At 45.3% G+C, this 17,739-nt stretch overlaps 1 protein-coding gene across 1 annotated transcript; it reads left to right on the forward strand.

The window, feature by feature from the left end:
• The first annotated feature begins 520 nt into the window (after positions 1-520).
• st6gal1 (ST6 beta-galactosamide alpha-2,6-sialyltranferase 1) lies at positions 521-15,813 on the forward strand. The gene is made up of 9 exons (XM_071506557.1): positions 521-873; positions 5,090-5,166; positions 9,554-9,760; positions 9,862-10,230; positions 10,475-10,739; positions 11,882-11,979; positions 12,896-12,997; positions 13,678-13,852; positions 14,378-15,813. The coding sequence occupies exons 2-9, from the start codon at positions 5,155-5,157 to the stop codon at positions 14,647-14,649; spliced, it is 1,500 nt and encodes a 499-aa protein (XP_071362658.1). The 5' UTR covers positions 521-873; positions 5,090-5,154; the 3' UTR covers positions 14,650-15,813.
• Positions 15,814-17,739: the final 1,926 nt, after the last annotated feature.

Genomic DNA, 17,739 nt, shown 5'->3' on the forward strand with positions numbered 1-17,739 from the left:
AACATAAAAGCGTGGGCATGCCCTGCAGTAGGATGACAAGTACAGATATTTCTTGCTGCACCTATGAACATGAAGGTAAATGAGTGAGTGAGTGATAGAGCTGACTGATCAGCCAGTTCAGCCTCTGGTGTTGCTCTTTCAAAATAAATTTGGAACAAACAGTTTCTATCAGAGGGGCTTACATCCTGCAGTGCTGCCAACTTGTGCACATTGTGAGACCGAATAAGAAAGATATTCTGCTGCTTCTACCTCTCTCTCTGAGTGATCCATCCATCATCTGCCACCTCTCTGAGGTCAGGTTGTGGAATCAGGATTTCAGCAGCAGCTTGGAAGCGACTGCTGGTTACCATGTGGTGTTACTGGGTCACGTTTCAGCCACTGTGTGAGACAACAGCACGGCTTCACTGAGCATCCAGCTGTAAAACAGTGTTTCTGTGAGGAGAGAAGCAAACAGATACTAGGCTAAATGCACACACTGACCATATGGGATCAAGTCATTGACAAGGACTTAACCTTGTTTCTGCAGCATCTTTCATACCATCAGATGGGCAAATAGGAAAAGCAATGAATCTCTACAAAGCGTCAGCCAATCGCAGCTCTTATTTTGAAGGGGGCGACGGAAACGCCTTTCCGCTGTTGCCGCCAACTTCAGCGGTGGTCGTCGCAGCCTGCGCGGTCTCCGGGAGGAGGACGGCTCCTGCGGACACTTCTCCAAATGCCCCCGGACACCGACAGCGGCCTCGGACCTGACGGACGGACGGACAGCGGGACTCACCGGGAACATGGCGGCGGGAACAACAACCTGCTCGGCACCGTAGCGACGATATATCAGAGGCTGGCGGGCCGGTAACGGAGGAGCATCAGTGAACACAGGTCAGCGAGCAGCAGCGGATAAACACAGAAAGATTAACATCTGTCTGTCTGTCTGTCTGTCTGTCTATCTATCTATCTGTCTATCTATCTATCTGTCTATCTATCTATCTGTCTGTCTATCTGTCTATCTATCTGTCTGTCTATCGATCATGTTGTAATGAACCTGTGGTGAGTTGATGGCCTTTCTCTGACATATCCACAGTGTCTTATCTATATATCTATATATCTTACATTGATTAAATACTGTCCTTCAGTAACTATTATATATTGTGTATTATATATACTATTATTAAATATACTATTATAGATTCTATATAGTGGCTTAAAATACAGAATTAATGTGGTGCGACTTTCTGATCAGGCACCAAGGCTTTAAAATCTGGGTTGCCAGGTTGTGGAGACACTTTGTCTTTTTCTTCATCAGACTGTTCGACCACTGATCCTCCTGCTGTGGGACATCTGGACCAAACTCCGTCTATAAACAGCTCTTTGACATGTACAAGTGCACACCTGTCATCTCATAACTGTTTATTAACGTATACATGGATGTAGGAGAGCCACTACAGATTATGTTCATTTTATGCTGATTAATTTCTCTGATAATTGATTGTCCCAAAAAAAAAAAAAAAAAAAAGCACAAGCTCCCAGAGTCCGGAGTGACACCCTCACATGTTTAGTTTAGTGCGACCAGCAGCTTAAAACCTAAAGATATTCAGCTTTACTGTCACAGCGGACTAAGAGAACCAGGTAATCTTCATATCTGAGAAACTGGAAACATTAATATTTGGTTGTTTTTGCTTGAAGAATGACTTAAACAGCTATTGAAATAGTTTCCAGTTAATTTTCCGCTAATTGACTAATCATTTCAGCTCCACTTGTAAACACTGGGAAGTTTATTTGTTATATCTTTTAGGCAAAAATCTTTGTATCATGTAAAGTAACTAAAGTTGTCTGATGAATGTAGTTTAAATAAAACAACAGTATTTCCCCCTGAAATGCAGAAGAATAGAAGAGACTGTCCTGTAACAGCCAAGGTCATAGGTCGTCTGTCAGCGGGTTATTATGACCCATAGTTAGGTTTTGTTGCTCGGCGACATTCTTTGTTCCCATCAGAACAACTCAGTCACGCCTTTTAACTGTAGGACGTTGTGTTGCATCCAGTCGTTCACTTCTCCAGAGCACAGACACAGAGAGTCAGTGGGACTGAAATCATTTGGTGAGAGCTAAATAGATCTGTGTGTCGTCTGCATAGCTGTGATGAGCCACGCTGTGCTCGTGAAGGATCTGGACAAGAGGAAACATATACAGGTCGAACGAAAGGGGCCCGAGAGGGGATCCCTGTGGGACTCCGTATGCCATCGTGGTTTTCACTGATTCATAAGAACCAACAGAGACCAGTCCTCGTCTTCTAAGTAGGTCCTGAACCATGTGAGGACTGATCCTGAGAGTCCAGCCCAGTTTTCTAATTTGTTCAGCAGTATTTCATGATCAGATCTAACAGGACCAGGAGTCTGTGTTAAGGTGAATGTAATTTTGTACAGTTTCAGTCCTGTGATGTCGATGAAAACCTGATTGGAAGTTGTCATAGTGGCCATTTATGTTCAAGTAGTTAGTGATTTGGTTGAAAACTATTCTCTCACTATTTCAAACTCATCCTGTTTTTCTGACAACGGAAACAGGAAACAGAACAGCTTCACTGAGCATCCAGCTGTATTAAAACAGTGTTTCTGTGAGCACAGAGAGGAGGAGAGAAGCAAACAGATACTAGGCTAAATGCACACATTGACCATATGGGATCAAGTTATTCTCTCAGTTACTCTCCCATTCAGAGACTGAATGGTTTGAGACGGGCCTGTAACTACTCAGTGCTAAGGTGGTTTGATAACAGCAGGCTTTATTGATGCAACAAGGAAGCTGCTCACAGTTTGTAAATGTTCAGATTCCAAACAGCTGAAAACACCTTTAAAAAAACCTGTTGGTAGAGGATGGAGGCAGCAGGTAGATGCCTAGTGGAGCTAATGCTAATGCTAATGTTTTTGATTTTCTGATGGAAAAAAGAAGCAAACTCATTACACTCATTAGCTGATATAAACTCCCGAGGTAACTATGTTGTTTATATTCTTGTATAACTCAGTCCTCCTCTGTCAGGAGGTCGTCCCGGTCATCAGACGGAGATCGGGGTCCTGCAGCAGTGGAGCAAATCTGTTCTCAAGTGGCACACTCAGTTTTTCAGGAGGTTTGTTGTTAGTTGTCCCCTTGGCAGCCGTCCACAGCCCTGTCCTGGTGTGAACAGGACTTGAGGAGGATACAGGGCAGCCAGTCTGTTCTGTTCTGCCTGTAACCTGTCCTCCCTGTTTCCAGGGAAATGATTTATCTTAGACTTTGCCAGGGAGGAGATTTATTATCTGGCTCAGAGCTCTCCTGTTTCTTGTTGCTGCTTGTTAACTTTGTGGCAACATGCTCTCTATTGTTGTGAGTCCTTGGTAAAGTAGTGTGATTCCCACAGCATCTGTTTACCTCCATATTCACCTCTAACCGATGAATTCTGGTTTCCAATCCTCTGTAGCAGTTAGTGGTGGTCATCAGTGGAGAAGGGGGGCATCTTGCTGCTAATTAGCTTTGGCTAAGTGCTATGTATCTAGTCACTGCAGTGCAGGCTTGTGCTGTTGGTAGGCCACACTCATGCAGAATTTTCTCACAGCAGAAAAAGAAGATTATCTGTAGAAAGATGCAAATAGAGGAGAGAGAGAGCAGCAAAGTGTCTGCACTGTAAGAAAGTAGGAAGCAGACGTGACAGGAACAAACAGAAAAGTGCGGCAACATAGTTTATAGAGCGACAGAGTCCACGTCAGGAGGAGGTTGGGGTGGATGGATGAATATGACACAGGAGAGCGGTGTGCGATTCCCATGTGACAGTAGCCGTTTGTCATTATTATTGTAACCATGACAAGGAAGATCGTCTGGAAGACCGTTGAGGAAGTACTTATTTTAACCCAAACCTCCATCTTTTCCTAAACCTAACCAAGACATTGTTACTATAGTAACCATGGTGACAAAGGTAGGTAAGGAGACACTGCTATTGGTCATATCTGAGGGTTGATGGCTGTTCAGGTTGGAGGACTGGTTAGAGGACTAGTTGGAGTGGGTCTGTTCACCGGAGAACTGTGCTGAAATACATTTTGTGGGTAAATGCATTATGATGTTATCAAACTACAGTGTTAATGTAATGGACTAAATTAAGAGATGGTCCAGTGCTTTAAATATGTTGGTGTCCTAATTAGATGTAACGGCTCATTCAAGATTTCCATTTAGCCTCCAGAGCTGTGATCGTCCATGTCGAGAGAAACTTCAGATCCACCTGTAGATTTGAACTCAGATGTTCTGGATGTGTTCGTTTGAAAAATTGATAGTTTGGAAGAAGATGCACCTGAAAATTCAACTAAAAGTTCAAATGTCGGCCTGTGATTATCAGGACTGTGTTGCAGTAATAACAACAATGACTCATTATAATAAATCTGCTAAATTACAGTTTTCTGTCAACGTTAAAAACCAGAAGGAAAACAGAAGAAAACAGTCTGTTGTTAAACCGCCGTCAGATGAATGTGAAGAGCTGCGGAAAAGAAGGAAACACGACTCGAACCACTGATTACTTTCATCCTGAAAATAAAAAAAACATTTGAGAAGCTGTAACCAGACAATGGTTTGGTGTTTTTGATTGAAAATGCAAAAATGATGGATGATGATGATGAAGATAGTGGCAGATAGTGCCGACAGTGAAGATGCACAGACAGTGACTGTAAACAGAGTGAAAGCAGATCTGTTCTTGCTGTGAAAACCTTGGTGCTGTCACATCAGACGCTCATAAACCCAAATAACCTTATTTTTGATTATACATATTTCTCCAGGTATCATAAGAACAGTTATATTCTGTGCACTTGTGTTTTGTCCCTGAAGGTGTTTTCACCTCCACTTCTGTGCTGCAGCTCCTCTTTTTAAACTCAACAACGTTGTGAAGTTGCACGACATCTGGTAATCAGCTTTTATTCTTAAGTTTGTGAGCTCAAGTGGAGGATTTACTCAATTTAACTTTTGGCAGTTTGAGATGAGCCCATGTTTAAATCCCTGTGTGTGTGTGTGTGTGTGTGTGTGTGTGTGTGTGTGTGTGTGTCATCCCATGCAGAAATCTGACAGTGTGTATATATATCTCTGTCCACAGAGGCGATGAGGGGAAACCTGAAGGCAGCAGCCCGTTTCTAAGCAACAGCAGCAGCAACACACACCATGGGCTACAAGGTAACGTCATCACTCAAAGACATGAAATCCTCCACACGTGTGCGGGGAGCGAGATAAAAGTCTCCAGATGATTGACAGCCTCAGCAGTTTGATTGATCACCGATCGCCCACGACTCTGTCTGCACTCAGATGCATCAGGAAAGGCTTGAAAACATCTGGCAGCTGTTTAGTTTATGGGTTGAGGATTATTCACATCATCAGTAACAGTCATCTCACTGCTCCAATCAGGGACCAGGGAAACATTTACTGCTTCCTCCTTAAACATCCGGAGAAGGAGACCAAGGACAACAGCACTTTTCAGAACGAGCTTCTTATTACACAATGAGAATAAAAACCACTCGTTATATTGCAGCACACACACCCTTTAATTACTGGATGTGTGTGTAAAATACAAACTGTAGCTTCGCACTTTATCTTCCTCCAGGCGTGTTTTAAACTATGATTCATGTTTAGTTTCACATCTTTTCATCAAATCTGGTCTGAAGCGCATCTGTTCTGACTTCCTGACTGAGACACCTGGATCAGGCCTTGGCCCCGCCCCCCACCTGTTGGCTCCAGGTGTCAAGGTGAAAGAGCAGAGAGTCTAAAGATGGTTAGAGGAGGAAACATCAGAGAGATGTTGTCGACATTGACCACATGATTGTTGTTGTTGTGTATGTGACTGCGGCTGACGCACACACACACACACACACACACACACACACTGCAGAGATGCACACACTCCTACCTTTTAATCTTGAGTTATTGCTCCATAAGTCCATGCATAAAGTGTGTGTGTGTGTGTGTGAAGTCAGGGGATTTAGATATCAGGCGACACCACCATCTGTCTGAAGCTCTGCAGCCTGCAACTCTGCAGTGATGCAAGTGTTACAGTCATTCATTCATTCGTTCATTCAGAGAAGGTCGTCTGCCACTCAAGGTTTAGTTACATCTCTGGACTGATGCATGATGGCTGACACTGACTGTTGAACTGAAGGTGTAGATCACTGGGTGTACGGGGCGACGCGGACACGCTCAGAGATGTGATGTGAAAACGATCACACAAACGCAGCTGCTCGTTTCACCCGAATCTGAATCACAGCGGGTTCCACAGGAAACATCCACCCAGAGGTGAGAGTCAGACATTGATTTACATGTGTTTATGTTCGTCAAAGACAGAGGAAGGGGGGAGGGGGCAGACAACCCCTTCCTTCAACTGAAGCCAAGTGTATGTGTGTGTGTGTGCGCGTGTGCACGTGTGCAGCTGTTTCCTCCTCGTTCTCTCTCTGAGGTTAACCTCTGAGCTCTTCTCCGTCGTTTCACTCGGTTTCTGTCACGTCCCTGAAACCAACCTGCTGTTGGATGGACTGTAGAAGAGTCCTTCATGGTCTCCAGAGGATGAATCCTTCTGACCGTGATGATCCAAAGTCTCTGTCCATTTGGACTCAAGGATGAACTGATTAGAATTTGGTGGTGAAAGGTCAAAGGTCACAGAAGAGAAAAGGAGGTTGTGATCGTCTTTCCTGCTCTCCGCCTCGTGAATCCAGGGTCTGTGGGTGTCACTGTGGCTCCTGACGGACAAACTGCAGCTGTGTCAGTGTGGAGCAGATTCTGCCTCTGGCTCTGCACTAACAGCTGCTGGATGTACAGGAATAACACAGCAGGAACGTATTGATTGTATAAGTTCTCTGCACTCGTACGCGGCGTGTTTGTGTTCCATAGGGTCAGATATGGATCCCATCGATTCCTCTGGTCTTCCTCATCAGCTGCAGTCCGTTAGGCCACGTTGTGTCACAGCAGAAACTGATTGCGGGATCCAGGGTTGGTTCATGTTCAGGTTTAATCCCCTTCTGTTTCTACTCCTCCTGGGGGGGTCCCAAGGTGTCGACAGGCCAGATGTGGCCAATAATCCTGGATGATGTGGGATAAACAGGCAGGCAGCCGAGAAGAGACAGATGGCGGTGGGATAAATGCCCCCATGTTTGGGAACATTTCTGACAATGGCAACGGAAATAATGATGTAAATCACACTTGATCTAAAAACATGATGGTTTTCAATCACCTGACCAGCTCCACAGTCTGCAGCAAACCCACAGGTCGGCTGCTTTCAGATCAGCTCCATGCAGCAGCTCCTTTCACCTCAGGACAAGTTTTACATCTTTAGCTCCAACGCTGTTAAAGCTCCACACAGTCTAAAGGCAGATGTCCATGTGTTTGTGATTATAAAGCAGGTCTAGGTTCTATATTAATACTGTGAAAGTATCAAAGCCTCAGTCCACAGAGAAATGCACACAGCCTGTATTCAGAAACTGAGCCTTAAAACCAGCCGTCAGGACTTCTGGAACTTTGTGATGTCACAACAAAGCAGTCACTGCCCTCAGCCACGCCCCAAGCCCCGCCTCCAGCATGGAGAGGAGAGGAGATGTGAAACTACACTGAGATGGTTTTTGGTTCTGTATATCTTCTTATGGACATCAACACTTCAGATAAAACATGGAGGAGTTAAAATATAAAAGAGCAGATAAATTGTTATTAATATTATTTCAGTTTTAAATATTGATGTTGTTACACCTTTCACTGTAAACCACTCTTTATCTTCTTCTCCCTCACATTATTGTCTGCAGTCATTATCGTTTCCCCAGATGTGTTAAAGCCGCACTCTTCACCAGCCTCATCTACTTTATTAAATCTGACTTGTAGTTGGATCAAATCCAAAAGCATCATGGGAGAAATGCCGACCGCTGATGCCTTTGTGGCTTCTGCTTCTCTAATGCACTTCCCCCCATTTCCCTCTTTCTCTTTCTCTCTCTCCTTTTCTCATTGTCTTTTGGCCTCTCTCATCCCACCCTCCCTCCTCTTTCCCTTTCTGGCGTCTCCTCTGATGAATCGAGCCATCTTCCTCCTCCTCCTCCTCCTCCTCCGTGCTCTTTCTCCCTGATTTCACCCATCACCCGGGGCATTGATGGCATGCTCCTGCGTCCTTATTCTTCTTTGTTGTTTCACTCAGTCTCTTACACTAGCCAATCAGAATCAGGGATTCAGTGATTCAAATTTAAATTCTTACAACAGACAACAATTCATTCACACAGGTTGATAAAATACATTATAAAATAGTAGTAGTAAAGCAGTTTACATCATATAATAAAACTGTGCTGATATGGTTGTTGTAAAGTGCTTGTTCCTGCATCGTGACGTGTTTGAGTTTAAGACCCGATCCGATCAAGATAAAATATCTAATCAAATCACATCGTCATGTTTCAACTCAACCTGACCTGACGGCTGGTTTTAAGGCTCAGTCTCTGAATACAGGCTGTGTGCATTTTTCTGTGGACTGAGGCTTTGATACTTTCACAGTATTAATATAGAACCTAGACCTGCTTTATAATCACAAACACATGGACATCTACCTTTAGACCGGATGGAGCTTTAATACATGTTTATAACACTCACTGGTGTAGTTTGTAGTTTGAAGTTTGGTTGGACAATAAAACAATTTTGATTTTGATCATCTTTAACCTAATACTGAAGGTTGTGGGTCAAAACTATGAAGCTCATCTTAAATTACTGATATTACTGAGAGTGAGGAGACTGGAGGAAATGAACATATATCTGATAAATCACATGTTGACGTGTTCATGCTTTTACAAAAACCTCACAAACAATCTGAGCACAGACACACAAACCCAACAACAGCTGAATTAATATTAATCAGCAGGAGGACTGATGTGGACCAAACACAGCAGAGTCCAGTAGAGAGAGGATCAGGTTCTGCTTGATTTCAGCTCGGCTACATCCTGAATAAATACTTTTGTTTAGAGTTATTTGAAGTTATGTTTTGTCCAAACCAAACAGTGTTTACTGAAGTCTCTAAATAGAACTTCCTCCTCCATCACACGTCTGACCCACTTCCTCAGGAAACAGCTCACACTGCATGTAAGAGCTGCAGCAGCAGATTTATTTACACTCAGTATTTTAAATGATTATATCATGATAACGACACTGCAGTAAAGAGCTGGTGTCTCATCAAACTTTAAACCTGGATAAAAATATGTTCAGTATAAGAATCTGTAAGATTTTAGGTTGAGGTTACACAAAATAATTCATGATAATGATTCATAATAATTCATGATTCATGAGGCTGTGGTGGAAACTTTAGCTGTGCTCATTTTATTTGTGGCAAACTCTTCAGTGTGTGTGTGTGTGTGTGTGTGTGTGTGTGTGTGTGTGTGTGTGTGTGTGTGTGTGTGTGTTACGGCTGCAGACAGAGAAAAGACCTGCTGATGTCACAGTGACATCATGCCAGCAATATTACACCTTACACTGTAACGCAGCAGCGACTCACGCCACAGTGTCAGGTTCCCCTCTGTGGACAGCAGCCTGAGGATGTGTTGATGTGTTTCCTCTGCAGATCCCCGGGGCGGCGATGGACAGAGTTAGCCTGCTGTGGCGTCTGAGGCGTCGGGCTCGCCGTGGAGCGCTCTGCATGACCTTGTTCTGCGTCTCCATGGCTCTGCTCTACGCCCTGTGTGCTGAAAACAGCGTGCCTGTCACCGATGCCATCTTTGGGGTCCGGGCGCGAACCCGAGCTCAGCCTCGTGCACACTCTGTCATCAAGGTCTGTCACCTGTCATGTTGGCTGCGCATTGAGGAGGGATTTCCCAGAATGCTTTTAGCTCTTGTCCTAACTTGGCATCGCTGTCCCTCTGACTTCCACAGGTGCTGCGAGGAGGAGCCAAGCCCATGTACATCGACCCTCAGAAACTCCCAGGTGTCATCCCAGGTGACCCTCACCGTCCAATCCCTGTCCTCTCCTCCACAAACCACACCCATGAGGGCGGGGACTTGCCGTCGAAGCGGAAGGTGCGAGAGCGGGAGCCCTCTGGGTTTTTCTCTCATTTTCTGCCGCGCCCCTTCAAACGTGCGCTGGAGACCCTGTTTGGAGGCCGGCGGAGGGGGGAGCTGAGTGGCAAAGGAGGGGACGCGGAGTTCTTCGGACCCAACGGGCGTCTGGGGGAGGTGTGGGATGATGAGATGTCCAGTAGCATGCTGGGAAGCAGACTGCGGAAGGTGGTGCAGAACTATCAGGTGAGAACATGTTGAAAAACCAAAGTATCAGTAACATAAACACAACAGAGCGGTTGGTATCTACATGACCCACAGTGCAAGTCAAGCAGGGACAGTGTGGACTCAGATTTGGGTGTTTTATTAGTAGCGGCTCACGTAGCCTGGAGCGTCTGGAGGTCTGGTGACTTCACGGCGTTTCCTCAGAGAATATTCTGAACAGATGGTTTTTGTCCCTAATCGTCTTCCGTATCTGCTTCTCTTCCAGGCGATGAATAAATATGGAGTCGAGGTTTCCGGCCCCGGGGGCGTGTCCAGCAGACCGAAGCTGAGCGGTCCAGAGCTTCTCTGCCAACTGAAGGACAAGGTAGAGGTCACGACTTTGACCCCTGACCTCCAGCCCTTCTCTTCACTGCCCTGGGCCACCCAGCTGCCGTCGAAGCCGCTGACCTCTGACCTCGGGCCGTACAAGAGCTGCGCCGTGGTGTCATCAGCCGGGTCGCTCCGCTACTCCGGCCTTGGCAAAGAGATAGGTGGGACATTTTTAAATGGATGTTTAAACTCAGTAAAAGAAATGAATGACGTGAAGTTGAACCTGCTGCACCTGTTGGGATCAGAGGGGGTGTGGTCTGGATTTGACCCCGTTCATTATTGGCTCTGTAAACTCACCGTCAGTCAGTCTGTCTACGTTAAAATGTTGTTGTCCCGTCTCAGAGTTCACGTCAGAGACAACTGCTCATCAGGTGAAGAACCGAGGTTCCTGTAGCATCAGTCACCTTTGACCTCAGGGTTGTCCTCCATGTTAACTGATAACAGCCTGAAGCATTTTCCATGGTTACCTGTAATGTAATGGCACCTGTAGTTTGGTTTATGGTGATGTACTGATGCCTCTCAGGTCACACCTGTTCACACCTGTTCAGACCAGGTGCCCAGGTGTTCAGCTCTAAGTTCAGGTGTGAACGCGACCAAGACACATCGAGGACACACCTGAGATCTGATCCCTCAGGTCAGCCACATTGAAGGACCGCCTCCTCTACTGAAGGACCGCCTCCTCTACTGAAGGACCGCCTCCTCTGCGGAAGACCGCCTCCTCTACTGAAGGACCACCCCCTCTACTGAAGGACCGCCTCCTCACCTGACACAGTCTAATGAGTCCAACACAGTTTATAATGAACTGAAAATATTTGACTGTTTCTAATGGATAAACCTTTATTTCACTGTAGAGTTGAGAACAGAGCAGTGATTCACTCAACCTCTACACACACACACACACACACACACACACACACACACACACACACCTACACACACACACACACACCTACACACACACACAGAAGCTGCAGCTCTCTGTCATTCAGGTTGTACAGACTCTGTAGTTTGTGTAGTGGGCTGTGATGTGTCAACAGAACCAGGTCAGACAGTGACTGGAGAGGTCACCTTGACAACAAACAGCTGAGCAGCTGTTTCCTGTGTCGTGTTGGAGCCACATGAATAAACACCTGAAGCTCAGATGAAATGTCTGTAACGAACCTGACGCGTGGGCTTCGTCACTTTCACAGGATCTGTGTTTTTGTCGACGTGTTAATTACAGAAGCAGAAACGGAAAATGTGTCGCGGGAGCAGCTCAGGTTTCACTTCTCTGAAAATAAGTTTATCTTATGTCTCATTACAGACTCCCATGATGCTGTGCTGCGCTTCAATGCTGCTCCCACCACCGGCTACGAGAAAGACGTCGGCTCCAAAACCACCATCCGCCTCATCAACTCACAGGTGAACACACGTTCATACCACAGCAGGAAAGCTTCAGCCTAAAACCGAACAACTCTGTGCAGCTTTCAAAGACACACATCAGTTAGTTTAATGTGCACACACTCAGAGATGAGCAACAGCAGAGCCACAGAGCTGTGATTTGAGGGTGAGTCACGGTCATCAGCTGTAAATATGTCAGACTAAACTCTGAGATCCTCAGTCTCAGCTCGAGCTTCAGAACCAAACATCTGTCACTGTCTCACTCTTCATCTAAAAAACCTCTAACTAATGCATCGATAGGATAATTAATAGATCAATAAAAGCATCAGCATCGATTTGTCTCTTGTTCTTCATCAGCTCATATGAACCCAAGCTGACAGTTCCACGAAGAAACAGCTGACCGGTTGCTGTGGTAACAATTTGGTGTTTACTATTTTTGTCCTCATGATAAGAAAGATAAAAAAATTAATCCTTCATGTGTAGTTTTACATCTCCTCTCTCAGGCTTCTCTCTGGAGCTCTAGTAACAACAGGTCAGTCAGCCAATCAGAAGAGAGGATCTGAGCATGTCTTCTGATTGGCTGACTGTTTTCTGAGTTATCCAATAAAAATAGAACAGATTTCAGGTAAACACTCAGAGAAACCAAATCCTGCAAGGTTGGTTGGTGGGTCCAGGTGGGTCTGAGACCCGCCCCAAGCCCCGCGTGATGCCCCCCGTGATGTGACATCACAAAGTTCCAGAAGTCCTGACGGCTGGTTTTAAGGCTCAGTGTCTGAATACAGGCTGTGTGCATTTCTCTGTGGACTGAGGCTTTGATACTTTCACAGTATTAATATAGAACCTAGATCTGCTTTATAATCACAAACACATGGACATCTACCTCTGCGGGCGAACACAGACGCTGTAGATATAATGCTTTTGGTTTATCTGTCTGCAGGTGATGGCGTCTGATGAACATCATTTCCTGTCCAGCTCTCTGTATAGCTCAGGTGTTCTGGTGGCCTGGGACCCCGCCCCCTTCTCCGCTGACCTCACTCAGGTGATGTTCACATCCTGCACACACAGGAAACAAGCCTCATCGCTCCACAGGTTGACGAACCCGTCACTAGTGGCACAAACTGGAGGCACAGCAGGAAGTTGTAACACTGCTGCCTGACGTATTCTGTATTATCGTAAACACCAACAATAATTTACTCACCTGCCGTCACCTGTGTCAGGTACAGTGAACCTGACGCTGAAGTCCTGCAGTGACTCACCTGTCAGAGCTTTAAAGTGACAGTTCTGGTTATCTGTTGTTTTACCTGAGCAGCAGGAGATGAGCGATGAGCTGCTGTGGGCGGAGTCAACAACAAAATGTACGTTAGCCACTTAAAAATAAAAATAAAAACATTCACTTTATTTTGAAAAGTTTCACCTATTTAACTATGGGTCAAACAGACCTTTACTTTGAAATTACATTTTCAACAGTTGAATTCCTGTATTCAGCTGATCTGTGGGGGGATACACTGTGTGTCCTAGGTTCGCTTGCATGAAGTTCCAGAGTAAAGGTCAGTTTAACGGCAGGTTAAAGAGGTGACAATTTTCAAAATAAAGTGACACTTCAACTGATTTTAACTTCTGTTTGTGAGTATATTTTTTAAGGAGGATAAGCCACATTTTTGTGTCGACCAGCTCATCACTCAGCTCCACAGTGTTACTGATTGTGCCCCCCCCCCACAGTGGTACAACAGGACAGACTACCCCATCTTCACCCAGTACCAGCGATACAGGAGGCTTCATCCTCTGCAGCCGTTCTACATCCTGCATCCTCGCTTCGAGTGGCAGGTCTGGCAACGAATACAAGACAACATGGCCGAACCCATCCAGAGGAACCCGCCCTCCTCCGGCTTCCTCGGTATGTGAAGCATCGGCTCTCCCACCCCTTCCTGTTTACCCCATGATCCCATAACACATGCGCTGCACACAAGAAGATGGTTTGTGGTTGGAGCTGTCGCCTGCACCAGTGTGATTTACTGTCATGGTGGCGTCAGCCTCTGTTATATAAACCTGACCACCAGAGGAAACACAGACTGGACTGAGATGGAAACATCTCTCAGTCACTGAGCTGCTGGCTGACGTTTGGTCGGTGGAGGGATCGTTAGTGTTTTCACCGTAATCACTGTTTTAAAGTGACGGGAAAATGTTGCACACACTCCTCTGAATACAGACTGTCTGTGGCGCCGGATGGGAGGCGCGTCCAGCTGGCGTCCAGGGTGTGATGTCTTTTATTCACACTTCCTTGTTGTGTTTATTGTCTCATGTTAATAAAACACTGGAGCTGTTGATTTATAGAATTAATACTTGTGAATTTAGAATGAAGCAGATGAAGCTCAGTTCACTGAAGTCAGTGATTTCACCTTCTCTTTTGTGTCCCACCCAGGCACCGTCCTCATGATGTCGCTGTGCGAGGTGGTGCATGTTTACGAGTTCCTGCCGTCACGGAGGAAGACGGAGCTCTGCCATTACTACCAGCGCTTCTACGACGCCGCCTGCACGCTCGGCGCCTACCACCCCCTCCTGTACGAGAAGAACCTGGTGAAACGGATGAACCAGGGCTCCAACCGAGACATCTTCACCCACGGACGCGTCACACTGCCTGGGTTCAGCAAGCTGAACTGCACCCGGGCCGCTGGAGGTTCCCCCAACCACTGACTGAGAAGAGCAGTAAAGCTCACACACACACACACACACACACACACACACACACACACACACACACACAGTGCAAAGCAGAACAGTGCATGAACAACACAGACGCATGAAAACTCACTGCCGAACCAAATGAACGCTGTGCCACTGTAAATATTACATGTTACCACACACTGTAAACACTGAATACACACACACACACACACACACACACACACACACACACACACTGGAGTCCAATCAACTCATAGATGTGCCTACTGTTCACACATGCACACACACAGACTTATGAGGACACTCCACTGATCATTTGAACTAACCCTCAGCTCCTCCCTGAAATGACGACTCTGCTGTTTCAGCCACAAAACCTCGACCTGTTCAACATCTCTGAGAAACTTTTTCTGACCTGGTTCCCAACTTGTTTTGACGCTGTAGAAAGAAGCACCAGTGACTGGTGATGCTGATTCTTCCTTTTATTGAAACAGGTTTTGTTAATTCTCTTGTAACCACCTACATTTTAAAGCAAACCATAAGATTTCAGATTGATCAGCTCAAACATGTTGTCAAATATTAAGTTTAGGCAGATGGTGCATTTGTCAGGGACTATTTTCAGCGGCGGATTAATCCACATCTGGTGTTTATCTTATCAACTCTCCCACATCTGAGCGTCAGTAAGTTTTTAAAATGGACCTCAGTGATTAACAAAGATCAAAAACATGACAGTTATGGCAGCCATCAGTTTTTATTGATGTTGGGTCAAATCACAACATTGATCACAGAAACCCAACGATTCCCGGTGACAGTGGTGAGGAAAACCTCGAGTAGACGCAGACTGAGGGTGGAGATCATCAGTTTCTGGTTTATGGGCTGAAACACACAGAACAAACTGTTTGTTCCTGAAAAACCTTCGTTCTGAGTTTAACCCTCGATAAACCAAAGTCTGAAACTGAAACCTGATGACGTGAGACTGTCACCTCCATGTTTGACATTTACTTTGAAAAGCTGCTGTTCAGTGAGCGGCTGCTGTGGCCTGAGGTTTGGGGACGGAGTTGAACAAAGCAGGAAACAGTTGCTGCTGATTGTCCAGAGACGTTGAATTTTCTAAATGTCTTTCTTTCTTTTTTTTGATGCTTTACCACAAAATAAATTCAGCTCATCTTCATTACACTGGTGAAATTTCAGATCTCAAATTTAATCCAACTTTTAAAACGATCAAGAGAAGACGGAAAATTTCATTTTTATTTTATGTATTTATTTATTTGTTTGTTTGTTTGTAAAAGTAATTTGGGTGAATTGACCCTTTAAATGAATTTGAGAGAAAAAAAAAATCACCTCGATTTAGAAAAGTCCTAAAAGTCATTAACACAACGACACAGTTGTACAGACGCACTGACGATCTGCCCCCGTCCACGTCCTCACCCTGAGGAGACGACAGAATCGACACTGACTTGTAAATTAAATTATTCCCCATTTCCAGTGAGGATGAAAACATTACGGCACAAAAGCATCAACACTGAAAACTTCCTGGGTTTGAAAACTGGTGATTCTCCTGCAGCTTAGATGTTTAGGTTTTATGTTTCCTGTAAAACCACAGTCAGAGTCACATCAGGAGGTGTAAACGCCACAGGCCAGCTCCATCCTCTACATGTGTTCGGTCAGAGAGAGACAGCTGAGCTGGGGCCCGGTTTAACCAGTTTGACCCCTGATGTCCACGACCACATAGAGGAGGGAGTCAGGTCCTGCACGACTGAAACATCTATGACAAATCACTGGAGCTGGACTTTTTTTGGTGAAGACCTTAAATGAAGCGTCGTGGTGCTGCACAGACACTCGGCTACACGTCGTACTCTCTGGTCCAGGACCCGACAAATATCACATCAACGTCATTTTAGATTTTTCTGTGAAAATTAACTCACATCACAACGTCTGTCCCTGAGCCAGGTCTCGGAACAGCAACACTGTTTTTATTGAACCCGTGTGTTTAGGTTGAAAGTTTACAACAGCTGCTGTAGCACTCGTTAGCTAAATGCTAACATGCAAAATATTTTCATGTGTTGCTCCTTCAGTAGAGGTTTCAGGTGAAAGAGTCGACGAGAGTCAGCCGGTAACCTGTGGAGCTGTTTGATGATGATGTTCGACCTGGAGTTTTCACCTGACTCCACCTGAGACATCTCTGCAGAGCACGACAGGAGCGCTTCACAAAAATGTTGGACTGCTCCTTTAAGAAAAGTAAAGTGGTCAGAGAGTGACCACACACACACACACACACACACACACCAGCTTTGTGCTCAGTCTGTCGACCCGGTCACGACCTGCTCCGCCTGCTGCGCTGTGATTCTGTGACTCGGCTGCAGATCAGTTTTATTTCTACAAACATTCAGGAGGCAGATCTGCTCCTGCTCAATCAAACATGAGGCCACATGTTTGCAGTTTTTTTTTTTGTTCTGTAAAAGAAACTTTCATTAGCAAGAATAAAACACAGATGCAGAGTCTGTAGAATTGTCATAAGCCATTAAACATGAAAATGTCTCGTTATAATAAGCGATCAATTCTTTACATCAACATTCAGCAGACAGACATCATAATGGTCCCACAACATAAAAACACCAGCAGGATTTTATTGCATCAGATGAGTCGTTACACACTCCTCTTCATCTTCATCTTCCTCTCTGGTTCAATAATCTGACACTTGGAGGACAGCTGATATCTTAAAGCCAAAATGAAGGAAACAATCACCATCTGAATCACAGCCTGAATCGTTTCACTTCTCTGTTCTGACGTCTGATGTTTGAGGATCTAAAACCGTCTGTGGTGTTTTCGGGGACCTCACAGGAGCGAGCGACCTCCGGGCTCTCTCACTCTACTGTTACTGAAGCAGCTGTAAACCTTTTCTCCAAACTACTGTAGCAACAGGAGGACGAGCGAACTGCGTCTCTGATGAACAGAGATTATCTGCATGGCACAAACGCATCGATTTTGCTCATGAAACACGACCATTGATGTAAAACGACCATCTTGTTATTGGTGTCATTATGTGTGCCAGGTCAGTTGTATGCAAACAGAGACAGTGCGCCGGGTTAAACTGGATTAGAC

The sequence above is a fragment of the Trachinotus anak genome, unplaced genomic scaffold (assembly GCF_046630095.1).
Source record: "Trachinotus anak isolate AG129_WGS33_773 ecotype Australia unplaced genomic scaffold, CSIRO_AGI_Tana_v1 ptg000020l, whole genome shotgun sequence".
In the NCBI taxonomy this organism is placed as follows: Eukaryota; Metazoa; Chordata; class Actinopteri; order Carangiformes; family Carangidae; genus Trachinotus; species Trachinotus anak.

Coding starts and splice junctions, on each gene's coding strand:
- st6gal1 (XM_071506557.1), top strand. Junction 10,740..11,881: donor CGGCCTTGGCAAAGAGATAG/GTGGGACATTTT, acceptor GTCTCATTACAG/ACTCCCATGATGCTGTGCTG. Junction 12,998..13,677: donor TCTCCGCTGACCTCACTCAG/GTGATGTTCACA, acceptor CCCCCCCCACAG/TGGTACAACAGGACAGACTA.